The 18,782-nt window shown below is 41.4% G+C and overlaps 1 protein-coding gene across 2 annotated transcripts in view; it reads right to left on the bottom strand.

Annotated features, from left to right (window-relative positions):
• SLIT3 (slit guidance ligand 3) overlaps positions 1–18,782 on the bottom strand; it is a 793,796-nt gene that overhangs the window by 231,596 nt on the left and 543,418 nt on the right. For both annotated transcript variants that reach the window (XM_005295705.5, XM_065554865.1), the window contains 2 exons: positions 16,102–16,173; positions 4,575–4,646 (listed from right to left, as the gene is read on the bottom strand). In XM_005295705.5, the coding sequence (XP_005295762.1) occupies positions 4,575–4,646; positions 16,102–16,173 (144 nt within the window). The remainder of the gene's footprint in view (positions 1–4,574; positions 4,647–16,101; positions 16,174–18,782) is intronic.

Raw genomic sequence — 18,782 nt, 5'->3', positions numbered from 1 at the left:
GAGGTTTATTGAAAACTGATACATGTTAGACACTTGATAAACCAGATTACATTCCCTACCTAGGTACCTAATCTCTTTAAACAGAAAATGTTATGATATCCTTTTGGCTCCAGGGACGAAGATACCTCAAAGCATGTGGTGTTTGACAGCAATAAAAACGGTCTGGAAATGTTTGTTTTAATATGGCTGCTTAAAGTGCATTGTTCAGAAGTGAAAAGGACAGTTAGACTCTGTGTGCATTATCCACAATTCATTGGCATGAACCATTTGAATCATAGCTTTGTTTCGCTGCAGGATGGTGTTGCAGATTTAGCCATGAGGGGATAAGCAGAGTACCGTAGTCATCAAGCGTATGTGTCAAACTGCTGCAGAGAAAGAACAAGCCATGGGGTGTTAAGTTTGACCTACTGCATTGTGATTGGCATGTTATTTGGGAAACTCAGGAGTTCTTGAAAGGTCTTGTCCATGTTCCAAGAAAATTGAAAGACAGATGACTAAGTTGCTTTCATTTTATTCCAGCCTCCAGACAGACCAAGAATAGTTTAAAGCCTCCTGGAAAGGTAGTAAAACTGACTGTGGCTAATGTTTACATGAAAACATCCCTCTCCAACTGAGGCACTTTCCATTTCTGCAATATTCATATACCTGTCAGACATGCAATGCTAATAAAGCAAATGCTGTTCTACAGCTGCGTTCTCATTCTATAGATTGTTGCCACAAACTGGAAATGCAAGTTACAGGTCACTAATGAATTCACACTCCAGTTCTCCTTCCTGGAAAATAGTATACCTCGCAACAGGAAAATCTTAGTCCACTAAAACCCCGAGAGGCACTTGATACAGCCTGATAAGCTGAGTAGAAAGAACATGATCATCACTTCCATGAAAGAAGTTGAGGGTGAAGAACAACCACCCAGAATCTTTACTATTTGGGCTACAAGAAGTTCAGAACATGACTAGTTTGAGCTTGATACAGTCCAAGAAGAGAGGTGCCACTTGCTCATTAGGATGCTAGAATCTGTATTGCAACTGGATTCCATGGATATTGCTGGTTTCACTTGTGTATTTATGGAACAGTAAAATCTGGGAGAGCAGCATTCTAATTGAAATCCAATTATAGGGTTATTTATAACTATACGTTAGGTCAGCCAATCAGTAAACTAATCATGGCACAGACTTAAGAAATTACATTTATCCTCCAAATTTTAAATTAATTCAGGAGGGTAATAAAGTTAAATTTAAAAAGAAAAGATGGATACTGTCTAACTATGCCTTACTGCCTACAGTATATATGCCTCACCCACAAAATTCTAACCACCACTAACCACCACTCTAGGTGGTCTAAAAGTAGACTAAAATTATGATCTTTCCCACATTCAAGGGACAGACAGGATTGTTAACACCTCTACCCCAATATAACGCGACCCGATATAATACGAATTTGGATATAATGTGGTAAAGCAGTGCTCCGGGGGGGGGGGGGGGGGGGAGGTAGAGCTGCGCACTCCGGAGGATCAAAGCAAATTCGATATAACGCTGTTTCACCTATAACGCGGTAAGATTTTTTGGCTCCTGAGGACAGCATTATATTGGGGTAGAGGAGTATTATGGGTCGGATTCTACCATCCATACTGAAGCTGAGAAGCACCTTGCTGTAAAAGTAGGCCACTGATTTTAGTAGAACTACTTGCAGAATTAAGATACTATTCTTCCTAATTAAGAGAGGTCGCATGTGGCCCTACTTTATTACTTTATATACAAAACACAAGGATAGAAAAGTTTTTGTGGGGCTTAAAAGAATAGCATAATTGAGAGCAAACAACTGAGTAGCATTTGCTGTGCAATTTATGAGATTTTCCTCCTAAACCAAAACCTGAGAGCTCTGAGAAGGACCCATGCTCACCCTCCCTTCCTAACAGCATACACTGCTTTACAATGTACCGATACATTTTCAAAAATGGTCCAGTTCAAGCTTAGAAAATTACATTGGCTACCAATGTATTCTAATCAGAGCATTTTTATCAGTGTGTCTCCAGACTAATAAGAAGAAATCCAATCTAGAGCTCACTGAATGCTAAATTAGATCTAATCAGAGGGCAGTTTTCCAACTGTTCAACAGCAGGTCTAAAACCAATCCATGCCATTTATGTTTTAGGGATCCATTAAAATATAACAAACAAATCTGTAATAGCTGCTTCAAAGCCACAGTCAGAAAAATGTGCAGACATTTGTTTGCATTTAAGCATGATCATTCAACTTGATCTTTGCCAACAGCTACTTTACATTCCAAATACCTTCAAAAAGTCATTTAAAAGCCCCCAAAGTAACATTATCCATGAATGCCCTAACTCGGACAATCTTTTAAGATTTATCCATTTAGATCTTCTCATCTTGATGCGGCTCAAATGGTTTAACAACAGTATCTTTGAACTATTTCCCATTACATGGATTTTGTCACTTTAACAAAAAAGTGTCACTTTAGCTAATCTCAGTAGTAGTGTTACAATATTCGGGCTTAAAGAAGTAACATAAAATACGGTGTTACATACACAGAAGGACTATTATATAAATATAAGTGCAGTAAGTAAACCTATCTTTATGTTTCATTCAGAGGAACTACAGACACATTTTTACAGGACACTTAGATAGCCATATGTTAAGTGATCTTTTTTTTTGCTACTGAGAAGGAACCCATCTGTAACGTGTCTAGCTTTGAATCCAATGACATAGCGTCCTTTTAAATTCACAGCTGTAAAAGGCACCGTGTGAACAGATTTTGACCAAGCTGAATTCTTCATATACTTTCTTCCAACATAACAAAAACAAACAAACACACACACACCCATAACTAGATTGAGGATTATTTGAGTTAAAGGCTCTTTTTGCTTGAAGTTCCTTCACTGAACTGTATGCTGCTGTTAGAGAACTACAATAACTAATGTGCCTCTTGTAACAATTGTTACTGCACCCAAGTTTCAGAATACTTCAGGATCTACTGTCCTCATGCATAACAAAACAAAAAAAGCCTACATATTTATTCCATACCTAGTGCACATTCTGGGACCAAAAGTAATTTAAGATATAGAGGACTTGCTGTGAATAGTGCAGGCTAACAGGAAAGGAGTGTGCAAAGGGCAACGGGAGGTAACTGATTGCCTGAAGTAGAGGAACAGTTTGCAGAATTCTCTCCTGAAGACTTATAATAAATCCACCTCGTGTGCTCTTTCTCATCTTGTCTCTTTCCAGAGAAAGGTGATTCAGGTTTGCAACTGAAAAACTTATTGACTAAATTACACACATGAAGTGAGAGGAGAGTAATCCCCTGTGGATTATCGCTTATAGCAAAATTACAAATATTTTAACTCATTTTAGCTTTTTGTCTGTACCAAAAAGTTTATAATCCAAATCTATCTCTGTCTTTGTACAGCCTCTAGTGCAATGGAGTGATGACACAGCTTGAGGCCTCTGAGTAATACAGTACTATAAATAATAATAGTTATTATTTGGATTTTCAACTCAGTGTATGTTGAGACAGACAAACTTTATAAATAAGAAGTCTTTTGACTAATTTTGTTGTATTCCACCTAGAAATACTTGATTTCCCTATTTTCCATTGCATTCCCTGTATGTGTTTTATGTGATGCTAACCTATATGGATCAACTTCATCTATTTCTTCGTCTAAGCACATCTTCAGAGATGCAAACCCGAGCTCCGGAAATACAGTTTAAATCAATTTAACTTTTGCCCCCTCTACTGGATGGCTGAAATGGTGGCTGATTTCTCTCTCTCGAGATAGGTTCAAGGTGCTAAATTTTGTTCCCACAAAGTGGAGAAGGCTTGGATCTGGGATTTTAATTCTGTTCCATCTCTATTTTTCCCCAGTGGGTTAATGAAAAATGAATATATTTATAATCCAGAGTAGATCTTTCCTTAGATCATGACATTGTTTTAGTGTAAACCAAATCTGCATTTTAAACTACTTGACTATGTAAATATACTAATAGCACGGGACAGACCATTTGCATTCAAATGGATCCACAACCAATGTAATAAAAATAATAAAGATATGGAACTAGACACTGCAGGTAATTGCAATATCCTTAAATATTACTATTTTGCTTATGAGCGCAGGCTATCTGCAACATGATTGTCAGTGAGGATCTACACATCCACCTACATATGTTACAAATAAATAGAAAATATGAAAAGTAGTATAAAAATTATAAACTGGCATCATCTTACTGGCACTTGGTGGTGACTTTCAGATCTTGAGTTTGTTCATTCACCAACAAGATACTTCCCTCTTAGAATTAATGTGTTCTTCCTCTTCCTCCCGCAAACTTAATCTACTGTATCAGCTGCCTGATACAGTTACCGAGCTGAAAAATCACACTCACCTTTTCTCTTTTTCTCCTCTTCACCCCATTGCTATCCTAGTCAGTGAAGTGTCTCAATGAGTTTTCAGTGCATAAGGTGATGGGCCAATAAGGGATTTTCTGAAGTTAAAACTAGAAGCTGAAAAAACTAAAAATCTGGTTAGGCTGAATAATAGTAAAAGAAGAAATCATACTCACAGCAACTGAAGAGAGACAAGTCCATCGAAAAGGCCTTTGGGAATCTCAGTGATCTTATTTCCATAGAGCACTCTGAAAGATACGGGAAACAAAAGAATAGTAAGTAACAGTCCAGCTTACTATCCGCTCATCCCTCTCTGAATTATCATTTTTATTGATCTCATGCACCATGACCACGATCTGTAGCCATTTCATTTAACTACTGATCTCATTTTCTTTTCAGGAGGGCACATGGTATTAAATGAGTTGTTATGATTCAGACTTTGTCTGGTGCTGAAAAACGTCTTTAATGCAGAAACTGGACATTTTCCAAAAACTGTATTTCACTATTTTTCAGCCTGTCTTTTTTCCTTCCTCCCTGCATGAAATGTTTTAAACATTAAGACCCACTGTTGATGATGAAAAAAGTATAGAATTCAGCATGGTGATGTTGCACTGTTAATTTCTAACAATCTTGAAATACGAACCAGGGATGTGTACATTTTAAAGGACCCTGTCTGGACAAGGTCTGAATGTCTTATGACAGCTGAATTGGGCACAGAATGTCACACAAGCAGCATTTTAGGAGGTATTCTGCCCCCACCAGTTGCAATCTCAGCCTGACCCAGTAAGTGCAATGGAGCCCAAGAGGGGAAAATAAGGATATATGAATATTTCACAACAACAAAAATGATTCACTTATGAAACTGAGAAAAGATTTGGGAGCATAGATGGGAGACTTTGTATAAGCTGGTTCACTGAAAATGCCAGGTGCCTCGATGATGTTCAATATGCACTAATACTGCAGTAATATCAGAAAAGTTGCAAAGGGTTTCCCTCAACCCAAGCCAAACATACAGCTGTGGAAAGCAGTGAAAATCACCATCACAGATCAATGGCCAACATATTAAAACAAAACTTTAGATTTTTAGAAGCCATAAAAAGAAAATAAACATTTCCAAGTCTAATGGGGCCTGCACGTGTGTGGCACATTAACATTGGAACAAATAACTGACTAAACAAAAGTCAGTATGAGAGCTCAGGCACCCATTTGTAATTCATATTAATGTTCAATGCTACACTGAGCCAAATTAGCTAATGTCATTGTCTGCCCACCATGTCACAGTGGAAGTCAAACCTTCCCATGCAGCAACAGAGAAACGCAGGAGAAGCACATGACAATGCATCTGATTTTCCTACATCCCACATTTCCATTTATTGTTTCTAATTGAGAGCCTGGAAACATTTACGCAGGAGCTGCTTTGATTAAGTTTGAGACAGGCAAATGTTCAAATGCCCACGTCTGCCTGGCTGTTGTCAGGTCCACACTCCAAAGATATTTTGCCTTTGATATACTGTCAATGGCATGCCTGAAAGTACTGCTGCTAGTAGTTACTTACGGGAGTTGCATCTCCATACTGGCCAATCTCACGCTCCATTACCATATCCCCAACCTTTCATCTTCCCGCCTCTCCTGTACAAACGCACACACACCACAGTGTTTCTGGAATACCAGCATTTAAGACAGAAAAACACACCAGAAAGTATGCAGGAAGACCCAGCTGATCATTTCAGTGATTCCACATACTCTCAAAGATGTCTTTCGCAACAAGGGGCCTATTTTTGGAGGTTTACCTACAGAAATAAAAGCTGTAAAATGCATGTGCATTTGCTTCCCTAGCTTGAACATTAGTCATTTCTGCTTTTAATGCATGCAGTTTTCTAGTTGTGTGTGCAAATTTGGCACATAAATGTATACATTATTGCATCCCTCAACACCTGAAAATCACACCCAAGATATTTTGCATTAAAATTATAGTCATACCAAGTAAAATACACAATAAAAAAAAGTAAATAAAGGAAATGACTCTATCACACAATTAGTGAATAAACAAAGACACTTCTACCCTTATTTTTCCCCCTCTAAGTTTCAGTAATGCTTCATTTCCTTCACAGGCTATTTGGAAGAATGAAAGGATGGCATTGTAGGGATTTATACTTGTCATTTAGTGCCAGGTAAAGGAAGAGATTTACAGGTACTATCTCCCCTTGCGGCAGGAGGAGGAAGAAGATTTCTGGCTGAATTATACCTGCAGTACTCTGATCTCTATGCTCTTGATTTGAAATTTAAAAATGAGTGAAAAGAGAGTTAAAAGGGACTCCAAGACTGCTTCCTCTCCTCTTCCCTGCTCCTCCCTTCCCTCTCTTCCAACTATACATACCCACAGTGGTGGTCTCTGTTCAAGACAGATACCAAGCTGGATGTAGATGAGAGCCATGAAAACAAACACACAATCCTATGTGCAAGAGTGCCCAGTGCATAAATTGTATTTTGCTCATCCCTGGTACTTCTAAACAAGGCTGTTTCTTCTAATGCCAGAATAATTAATACTGAAAAATCATTTGCTATCTATTTGAGTCAAGCAAACTTTTCACAATACTGCAGGTAGCTTCCTAATGTTAGCGAGTTGTGGCATACATACAGTTGATGCATTCTTAAGAGCAAGTAGAGTCATCAGCCTGCCAGTTCACAGCTAAATGCTTTCAGCATGGCTGCGACCCACATGCTGCAATTCTGCAAGGCACCGGGCAGATTAGGTGGATTTCAGCTAGCAGCAATTTCCTGACTGTCATCAACCTTCCAAACATTGGTAAGAACAGTGCATGAAAAACCCAAACTGCCAGCTGCAATGCAAACATTAGAGCAGAAGCCTGGGAGAATCACCCTGTTAAACTGATGAGGAGATTCTTCACTAAAAACGATAAAATAAAAGCCCCACAGTTATATTCAGCTGTTCATGGAAATTAAAAGTGCTCCTAGAAACAGGCCAATTTATTTTACTGATCTAACTAATTGCTTGGATTCAGAGAACTGAAAAAAGGAGTAATTTTTTACATATTCTTTCCCCTTTATTATATTTAACAAACGATGCATTACAGAAAGTGAACCTTGTTCCTTCACTATTCCAAATAAAGTAGCTTATCTTGTTAGTTCTTCATAGCAAGAAAGACAACAAGCAAACGAAAAACCTAATGAAAGAGGTCAGAAATGCCTTCAAATGTACCATGCTCGTCTGTTTTATATTGTTTGGTCACACACTTTTATGCTCTTACATTAAAGGTGTTATTTATTTATTCCCATAATATAAGAACTAGGGGCCACCAAATGAAATTAATGGGCAGCAGGTTTAAAACGAATAAAAGGAAGTTCTTCTTCACACAGCGCACACTCAATCAGAGAAACTCCTTGCCTGAGGAGGTTGTGAAGGCTAGGACTATAACAGGGTTTAAAAGAGAACTAGATAAATTCATGGAGGTTAAGTCCATTAATGGCTATTAGCTAGGATGGGAAAGGAATGGTGTCCCTAGCCTCTGTTTGTCAGAGGGTGGAGAAGGATGGCAGGAGAGAGATCACTTGATCATTGCCTGTTAGGTTCACTCCCTCTGGGACACCTGGCATTGGTCACTGTCAGTAGACGGTATACTGGGCTGGATGGACCTTTGGTCTGCTCAGTATGGCCATTCTTATGTGTCTGCCAAGAGATGCCTTAAACTTGAAGAAAAGTTTAGCAGAACATGATATTTTGTGGGTTAATTTAGGGTTACCATTCGTCCGGATTCCCCCGGACATGTCCAGATTTTTGAACTAAAAATAGCGTCCGGGGGGAATTTGTTAATGTCCGGACTCCCCCCCCCCCATGCAGAGCACGCGCGGCCAACAGGGCAGCCGGATGGTGCCACTTACATGGGGCTCCGACAGCGAGAGAGAGTCCCTCCTCCCCCCTGCAGCAGAGCTCACTCCCTCCCTCCCTCCCTGCATTCGCCTCCGGCAGTCTGGAGCTCCTCCCCCGCTGCTGCCCAGCGTGCCGGGAGAACGGCTCAGACAGCTCCTGAGCAAGCTCCCAGAGAGCCCTTAGGCGAACCGAAGGCCAACGACAAGGGATCCAGGGGATCGGAGAAGGGGCAGGGAGGTTCTGGAGGGGGCAGTCAAGAGATGGGGGGGGTCGGGAGTTCGGGGGGGTGGATAAGGTTTTGCGTAGTCAGGGTACGGGTAGGGGGTAGGGCCCTGGGGGGCAGTTAGGGATGGGGGGTCTTAGGAAGGAGCAGTTAGGGGATAAGGAACAGGGAGGCTTAGGTAGGGGGTGGGTTGTGGAGGGCAGTTAGGAGCAGGGGTCCCAGGAGGGGGCAGTCAGGGGACAAGGAGCGGGGGGGGGGGGGTTGGGAGTTCTGGGGGGCTGTCAGGGGGCAGGGGTGGGGAGAGGGATCGGAGCAGTCAGGGGACAGGGAGCGGAGGGGTTTAGATGGGTCGGGAGTTCTGGGGGGGGCTGTCAGGGGGTGGGGAGTGGTTGGATGGGGCATGGGAGTCCCAGGGGTCTGTCTGGGGGTGGGGGTGGGGGTGTGGATAAGGGTTGGAGCAGTCAGGGCACAGGTAGGGTCCTAGGTGGCCAGTTAGGATTGGGGGGAGGGTCTCAGGAGGGGGCAGTCAGGGGACAAGAGGCAGGGAGGCTTAGGTAGGGGGTGAAGTCTTGGGGGGGCAGTTAGGGGCAGGGGTCCGAGGAGGGGGCAGTCAGGGGACAAGGAGAGGGGGGGAGGGTTGGGAGTTCTGAGGGGGGCGGGAAGTGGGTGGGGCAGAGGCAGGGCTAGGGCAGGACAGGGGCGGGGCTAGGGCGGGGCTCCTCACATCCTCTTTTTTGCTTGCTGAAATATGGTAACCCTAGTTAATTTCACTCAAACTGGTGCCAAAATACCACAGTTGCTGACACTCTGAGCAAATATTGATAGATTAGATAAAATAATTAGACAGAAATAAGGAAAGTTCTCTCCACAGTTTGGTGTCTCAGCTTCTGGACTAATCACCTAATGTAAGTGGTTGAAGCAGCACTTCACACCCAGCATTAGAATATACTGTACAGAACCCTAGAAAATATTAAACATGAAACAACCCTGCACTGGCAGGAACTTGGACCAGGAGGACACTAATGCCTTTACTACAATCTCTAGAAGTTCTGAACCTCTTTAACAATCACGAGATTAAGGAATTTGGGATCACATGATCAGCATAGGGTGACCAGACGTCCCGATAAAATCGGGACCGTCCCGATATTTAGGCATTTGTCCCGCGTCCCGATTGATCTTCGGTCGGGACGCTGCACTCCGCTTTTTTTTTTTTTTTTTCTCTGCCGGGCTGCCGGCAGCACTCAGCTGTTCTCGGCTTTTTTTTTTCTTCTCGTCTGACTGCCGGCAGCACTCAGCTGTTTTCTGTTGGTTTCTCTCCCCCCCCCCCCCCTCCTAAAAACCAGAGGCTGAAGGTATGCATACCTAAGGAAGGGTGCATAATCTCCTTTGACTGCCCGCAGCCCTGGGCTGTTCTCAGCTCCCGCCCCCGACTGCCAGCAGCACTGGGTCACAGTAGGGAATTGGGAGAGGGAGCTGTTTGTGTCCTTACACCAGCACTCGGTTTTTTGGTTTTTTTTGCTCCGCCAGTGACCCCCCCCCTCCCCTCCCCCCTTGTGTCCCGATATTTTCTTCCTGTCATCTGGTCACCCTAGATCAGCATAATATAGTATAGGCCTTCCATAAGCACCGAGCTTTAGTTGTCTGCTTTTCAAGTACCTGAAATAATGGGTGCAGGTTTCTCTCTATTCTCTGACACTTCTGCATGCATTCCCACAAACCTAGTTGCAACTTGCTCAGTTGAGTCAGAGTTCCAGAACATAAAGCTTTTCTCCTGAAAGTTGACCCAGAATTTGCTGGGTATAAAAGCCCAATGTGAATCCTTTATGCTGTACCATATGTTTTCCAGCTAACAGTTCCTTTATTTTGGCTTGGTTATAACATTCTTAGTGAAGTGTCAAATCATGACTCTGTGCAATAGCTTTTTCAGTCCTCAAAAGACTTTTAACTACCTTTCAGACTGTGAAAATGATTCTTGCTATGAAGAATTATGTTTCCAAAATTATGAGGACAATGGCATAGGTTCAACAGGAATAAGAGCTCTCAAAACAGCAGCAAGGATTGTGGGTAATAGCAGCATTAAATTTCTGATATTTTAGGAAAAAACTTGCGCTTTTTTTGTACGGTATTTCATATTTCTGCATAACAATTAGGCCAAATAAATCAAGGTAAAAATATTGGCTGCAATTTGTTACTCTAAAATAGATTCAACATTTATTAAATAGATAGTGTTTTAGCCCAGGATGACACTAGATACATCATCGCACGGCATGTGATGATGCAAAATATGAATGACATGCCAAACAGTAAGAATAGTCTGTATGCCAGCTGATCTAAACTGATAAATCACTTGTGAGCCTAATTCAGATGGGGAAGGATTTCTCGTCTTACACAGTTCTGAAATCTACTCCTTCACAACTGAAGGGCTTAGGCTGCTTTGCTGCATCATACAAAATGTCCCCAGACTGTCTGGATAAGGTCTTCAGAACTCTGGTACAGCCAAATTAAATGTGCAGAAAGTCTACTGGCTCCCAGAATCCTCTTGTATCTTTGGTACTATGTACAATAAACAGACACTAATCCCTCATCCAATCCCCTCTCTGATAGTCAAGCCAGATGTTTCACTGGATGAACCAAAAATAATTTACTTCAGAAAGTCCATGTGACAGCTGAAACAGAGTAGAAACAGGAAAATGTTCTAAACTTATCCACAATTTCCAGCCTTGTGTATGAAACTTGTATTTTATTAACAGTTACCTAATAAAGGCAAAATAATACTCTAGTTATACAGGTTGTAAATCTAATATAAAACCTAGCGGTTTTCAAATGTTTGCTTAACACTGAGACAGTGGAGCCCCTTCCAGTCAATCTTTTCTGCTTCCACGTCTTCCCTACAACAACATTATCTCACACACAAAAAGTAATATTAGGATAGTATTATGGAGGCAAGAGAATAACAAGCCTTCTAACATGAACATAGCAGCTGCATTGTTACCACTTCTTTTTGTATCTGTGTTGCTTACTTATCCTTAGGTTAAGGACTTTGCATTTACTTCTATGCATCTTAAAGACTTATATGGACCCCAGTACTGTAGTATCTGGGCACCTCACAATGTCTAATGTATTTATCCTCCCAACACCCCGTTACACAGGGACATGCTTTTATTCCCATTGCACAGATGGGAAACTAAGGCCATGTCTACACTTACAAGCTTACAGTGGCAAACATGTAATGATACAGCTGTAAGATGCCACTGTAAGATCGTAGTGTAGCCACATTATGCCGACGGGCGAGAGCTCTCCCATCGACATAATAAATCTAACTCAATGAGCGGTGGTAGCTAGGTCGGCAGAAAGCATCTCCCACCAACATAGCACTGTGCACATGAACACTGATGCTGGCAAAATTTATCTTGCTCAGGGGGATGTCTTTTCACACCCCTGTGCAACAAAAGTTTTGCTGACATAAACGCTAGTGTAGACATGGCCTAAGACACAGAGAGACTAAGTGACTTGCTGAAGGTTACAGAGAATGGGAATTAAACCAGGTCTCCAGAGTCCCTCTATCTCCACACTTGATGACTGCAGACCTTCACTTCTCTAAATCAATGTGCACTTTGGTTTGATCCTCTTATGTGTTCAGTGTAGTTCCAAAATAGGATCATGGTTGAATTTACACCAAACATCCACCCAAACACATGAAAAGAGCCTGCCGAGATGTGTTTGTTTTGGTGAGCATTTTTTTAAAGTGCAGCAAATAAGTTTCTGGAAACTCCAAGGGAACTCTGAACTCTGCTACAACTATTGTAGCAGAAAGCTTCATAGCTTGAAGACTGACAGGAGGATTCACCACTGTAACAAAAACAACTCCATAAACTACCCAGAAGCATGGACAATCAGTGACTGACAGACTAAAGACTGAGAGCAACGTTATGTGGCAGAACAAAGTGTCAAGGGAAAGAATGGAGGCACTTCAGGGTAAAGTCAATGCTCTTTATCAAACTAGATTTATTCTCCCTGATTCTGGGCTCTAATAACTAACTCAAAAGGGAGGGGCCGGAGCTCCCCCTTTTCTGTGTATTCCCTGGATTTTCTTTCAAGAAGAAAAACATCCTTACCACAAAGTCTGATTCCAGACATGGCTGGAGAGCAAACTTCTGCTGAACACATGGGTTAGGAGAAACCAGCTACTTAATTTCCTTTTTACAGGACACGCTGGCAATGGAAGGAGCTTGGGGCCTTATACTGGATAAGCTCTTCTCCCTCTTGGTTTGTGCAAAAGAAATCACTGCCAAGACAGGAAGTGCTGTTCTAAGGAGCTGGGATGTTATAATCAGTTTGAGTCTGAGCACTAAGAGATTTTTTGTTTGAAAAAGATATTTTATTTTTTTAAGAAAAAGTCTGGTGACCCTGTAGGGCATGGGCCACTAGTCACGTTTAAGAGATTGGATTTTGTATAGTGTGTGCATCTGCTGCTGTAATTAGCATCACAATGTTTAGAAACTACTGCACACCTGTTTTCTTCTATTCTACTGTAACTATGGTGGGCAGAGTACCCTGCCTCACCACTGAGGCCTCGTACCACTCAACTAATTACAGGAGAGTTTGGATTGGGTAAGCTATTATATAAGGGGCATCCACTGGTCAGTTGTTAGAAAAACATTCTTGGCAGCTTTGCAGATAGGCACTTTCACTCTCCTGGAAACAGGGAGCACCACAAGTGCAGTCAGCTAAGAAGGAGCAGACAATGGGGGCTGTGGAAGAAAAGGAAAAGAATTCAAACAGTGTTTATTTTTTAATGGGCACAAAGTTGCCTACTTTCATTTCTGCATTAGTATGTCTCCTTCCTTTATCATGGTTTTAACTCTGAAAGCTATAAGACCAGCTGTACCATATGCAGATTTAATCTCAATGTTGGCAAACATTCCTATCAGATAACAACCTAATCACATTCAATATAAAGATAAGAAAAATTACTCAGCTAAGACAACGCACTGTAGACAAAGCGACCATTCAGAAAATGGAGCTGAATAATGTCACTGGGCCATCAGGGCTCCAAAAATAATGGACCACTTAAAAAAAAAAAGAGTGAATTCTACCTTGTTCCCTCTTGTTCTGCTCCATTTGGTAGTGCCATAGAATGGGGACTGGCCCTTTAAGGGGAGTTGGCTTCAGCCCCACTTATGCCTAGTTATCTGCCTCCCAGTTGATGAGCCTGGGCTAATATCTGATGCATGGTCACCTGAGCCAGACATTAATAGCCTAAGGGTAGGGCTTCCTATAAGAGGGAGCCAGCTTCATCATGGAAGAAGACCAGATGCAAGGAAAGACCTGAGGGAAATCTTTCTAAAGATGCCCAGATTCTGGAGTGGGCCTGGCGGAGCTTCCCAGCTCAGAGAGAGCTAGAACCTGATGCACAGAAACAAGAACAAGGAGAAGATACATCAGCAGGGAGGTACCTTACATCAGCAGGGAGGTACCTGCAAGGGAACCAGAAGAGACCCATGGGTAGGGAGTACCAGGGAATCAGCACTCCCTATCAACCAGACAGAAAGGCCTGACTGCAGTGACCTGCGGAGAATGGCAGGAGCAAAACCTTAAGAGAGAGTTTAGAGCCCATGAAGTTTATAATGGACTAGTGAGTCTCCAGGAGAAGGCCAGGAATTTCTAGTTTTGAATTTAAATACTTTTGTGTAAATAATCCAGTTCCTGCAAGAGGATAGCAATTAGAGCACCAGCTGTAGTGGTTAGTTTGGCTATAGATGGAGGCAAACTGAGGCAGAGGCAGTGTCCAATACTGGATGAGGAAAGACCCTGCTATAGGCAACTTCCCTCCTTTTATCCTCCTTTTGATGCTTCTGGCCAAAACCATCCCTATCTCCTTGATGAACTACTTCTGCGTTAGGCCTCACCTATACTTTACCTGAACTGGTCTGGAACAGTTTTAAACCAATTGAGGCTCATTCGGTTTAAACAGAGTTTTGGATGACAAGCCAAAGAATACCCAGTCCCCTTACTGGTTCTGGGGGAAGTCAAAGTGTTATTGATGCATTCCAGCATGGTTTTGATTCTGGCTTCCTTCCTGTACCCCAGTGTACCACCCCAGCCACTGAGGCCAACTTGTGGGCTTGTGTCAATTCTACCTAAACTTGAATGCCTTTACTGGCATTAGCACTGGAGGTGCCTTGACTGAAAGTCACTTCTATCTGTTTGCCTAGAGCACAAGCCTGTTGAGCAGTGCTAGTCTAGTACTGTGCCAAATTACATTATTCAGTGAACATCTCTTTTTTTCACTGAATCATTTGCTAACACTTTTGTGGGATTTGACAAGATCCATAGCAGGTTGACTGGCAACAGAATACTCAAATCCACAAGTTACTCAATAAATACTGGTAACAGTATCTATCTTTGGCATTCTACCAGGTGTGTTTAGGACACAGGATAAAGCCCATCTTTTAGGTATTCTGCCTGAAGGGCTTAGTACAGCCTGACCCCAGATGCACAGTACCTTCCCTCTTAACTTGTGTATATTTAATTTTAAACATTAACTTTAATAAACATTTTAACGCTGATAAGTCTTTCTATATTTGCATTGATCAAAAAGTTACACAGGTTATTTACTAATGCTATTCGGCATCCAGAAAATGCAGTGATGGCAGCATTTGTAAAGTGCATAAACTCTGTCTAAGCCAACTCTGTAATGGTTACGCTAGTGGTCTCTAATTCAAATTAATCTAAATTGTCTTAAAACCATATTTCATATTAACTCAGGTAATGCCTTTCCAAAGCTTTAGACTCTTCCTATTAGGCCTTCTTCCCAACACTTTGTCTTTGGTTCATTTTCTTTATGCAGTAAATGACCTTGTATTGCTCCGTCTTTCTTATTACAAGCTTCAGTGTTTTAAAACAGAACTTAAATAGAACTAGTGGTGTGAGCTGGCTAAAATACAGCAATACTCAAACAACTGGAGACAGTGAACAGTTTTGATTTTCAAAAAAGAAAATATTAGTTATTGAGATTCTGTTTTCCCCCTTTTGTTTCTGTAGTAAGTAATATTTTAGTCCATGTACCTTGTTGATAAAATAGTACATACAGGTCAAAAATATGAACATTTTCTTGATTGGCTGAGGTCTTTCATTATGTAATTTGCAAAAAGGAAAACATAATCTGAATGCTGCTGAGAAAATGGAAGAGGGCGCTGGTGTAGAAAAGCTTTTTTCCCCCAAGATCTTTATAAAAGCACCACAGAAAAGTGACTTTGAGCTGTGGTGTGTTTTTGGACACCAAGATGAGGCAGGCAATAAGCCTACATAACCACATACAACACAGTTACAGAAAGAATACATTCATTCAATGGCTTTGGAGAAGTAAACAAGTAAGTAACCTTCAGGGTACTCATCTATAAAGGAACTTATTAGAGTTGTGTAAACTGTTCCCTCTTCAAGTCTGCAGGATCAATTTCTCATTTACAAAAGATTAGGTTCTTCACACTAGTTGACGACTGTGCACAGAAACAAAGCATCACCAGCCACCACTTACTCTATTTTTTTTACATTCAGATTCTCCCCAAACAGCTCATTCAGCCCTACTTACAACGAGGTGAGAGATTTCAAGCCATGGAATGCATCAGGAGCAATGTCAGATATTTGATTCTTGCTGATGTCTCTGTAAAGATACGGGGGGAGGGGGGGGGAATGACAGGTTACTTGTAAATAGGAATTTGTTGAAAAAAGGTAGGTTTTTTTCAGTGTTATAAGCACTTTATTACTTATTTCATTATTATTGTTGTTTATTTGTATTACCCTAGCATACTCACCATGATCACATTGTGATAGGCATTGTACAAACACAGAACAAGAAGATGGTTCCTGATCCAAAGAGCTTACAACTGCAGTTTAAGATAAGGGACAACAGACGGACACAGACAGATGGGGGAATTCAAGAAAACAATGCGACAATATTGGTCAGCATGATAGGCCACGTTATCAGCGCAACAAAGCTTTTAGCAGGCATCATGGCAAAGGAGAATTTTAAAGAGGAATTTAACAATTAGGTGGCTTTGAGGATGTTTACGGAGAGCACCTCCCAAGCAGGAGGGGCAGCATGGAAAAAAGCACAAAGATGCTTGTTTGAAAATTTAACAAGTGGGGAACTGCGGCTGGTATCATTAGCTAACCAGAGGCGGGAGTCGATATTTCCAGACTGAGATGATAGGTAGTATGGCAATAGGCCATGAAAGGCTATGAAAGTGGAGACAAGTAGTTTATGTCTGATGCAGTAGAGAAGGGGGCACAGTGGAGGGATACAAAGAGAAGGATGACATGGTCAAAGCAATGGGATAGGAAAATGAGCTCTAAGGTAGCATGCTGAATGGATAGGAGCAGGACAAGACTGTATTTGTCAAGGCTAGAGAAAAAGATGTTGTGATAATCAAGATGCAAGATTGTGACAACCTGGGCAAGAATTTTAGCTTCATAAACAAAACAAAATGTATTAGCCCTGTTTAGGGTTAATCATGGGTTAGAGTATATAACCATCCTAAGAAATGTGAGTACTGGGTTAATAGATAAGTCTTTCCTGTGCCAGATCTCTGTTTGGCAGCGGAGTATGCTTGTATGGGGGAATAGATCAGCCATTTCTCTGATTTTAAAGACCAGCATTAGGCCACTCAGAACTGGTGGGCAGTAATAAATTGTGCCACTGATGTAAGGTTCTTAATGATCATTCTTGCCCGTTGCGGATGAGCAGAGCACATTCTACTGCACCCCCTCATCCGAGGGGAACTCTGCTGGGCATTTAAACCTAGATTATGACCTTATTCTGCCACCAGCATGGTGTAAAGGGGCCATAAATCACTACAGAATCTGGTCAAGGCATTAAGTTTCAGTAAGGTCCCCTTCACACTCCCATTACAGCTGTGCTGGGGCATCTAGTCACAACATGCTTTCACTGTTTCAACAGGAGTTCTGAAAATGCTAAAGACCCAGTCCATCCTTTATTACAGGTAGGATAGGAACATGTTGTGCTGGGTGTCCCAACATGGCTATGATGTCAAATCATCTTCTCTGAGGTACTTAGTACATGCAGAACTTTAAACATATAAACTGTCCCATTGTCTTCCTTTGGAATGGTACCTGCTTATGTCAACACTGATTCTGTTCCATGATTGTTCAGGCTAGTACAATCAGACACAGGTAGTATTTCACATACTACATTTCCATTGTCACTCCATTTCTGCTAGAAGACATGTTCAGAACAGTGGATGGGCTTATGCAATAAACCTCATTTGAGTAGCAGCATCCTAACATCTCTTTAGGAATCTACAAGGAATAAGATTTTCTCACAAAGCTCTTAACAAAGTGATTGATCTAATAATGTTTCCTTCTATAGCGTTTTGCTTCACTTTTGTCCACTGGAGTTTCATTTTTGCGGTTTTTCTTTAGCTACACTCACTACAGTCAAGTCTGTGGTGAGTATAGCTAAAGAAGAACCCCTTTCATGCCCTCTGAAATCTGTTTAGGAAATCAGTTAACATTGACTGCACTTTGTGTCTAGACAGTAAAATAGCAGCCTTCATAGAAATCGCCAAATTTCTTGGCACAGTGTTTATAGTATGGCATCTATTCAGGAATATTTTTCAACCCATTACAATGGAGTAGAGTAATGTGATAGATCAGAACCCTAACATCTGAAAGGGGAACCTTAATTTTGGAATCAAACATCTCAGTGCAGCCTGTTTCTGTATATGTCACATTTTGATTTAAACAAAAGATTTTGTCCCTTCTACCCATCTCCAATTTAGGATGTTAATCTGGGTATAACTAATGGTGCCTGAACTTGCATAAATAGCATGCTGGGAGATGACATTCACCCACCTCTTGCGGATGTGGTATGATCAGCATTAGAAGATAATTAGACACATTATTTCCTTTCCATTAGAGCCAAGGCTCCAGTGCTGTTGCTTAGAGAGCGAGGCTGAATCTCCTCCTGCCTTGATTGAGGCACAAGGATTCAATTAAGATTTTGCTTTTCTTTTTGTTTCCTTTCTATGGCCTGCTACTTTGTGGTAAGTTCACTCCACTCTAGTGCTTGATTTACATCAGGAAAGAGCGGATACACGCTTTCCTAACCTTTCATTACTAAGTCAGTTTAGGTCACAGAGCACAAACTTCCATAGTTTTGGATATCACTAGAATCACTGAGTGGAACTGCAGCTCTTTAGCTGGGAATTTAATAGACTGATCAGGATTCCATCCAGGCAGAGAACTCATTAA

This window comes from Chrysemys picta, chromosome 8 (genome assembly GCF_011386835.1).
Source record: "Chrysemys picta bellii isolate R12L10 chromosome 8, ASM1138683v2, whole genome shotgun sequence".
In the NCBI taxonomy this organism is placed as follows: domain Eukaryota; kingdom Metazoa; phylum Chordata; order Testudines; family Emydidae; genus Chrysemys; species Chrysemys picta.
This window is presented reverse-complemented; position numbering and strand designations above follow the sequence as displayed.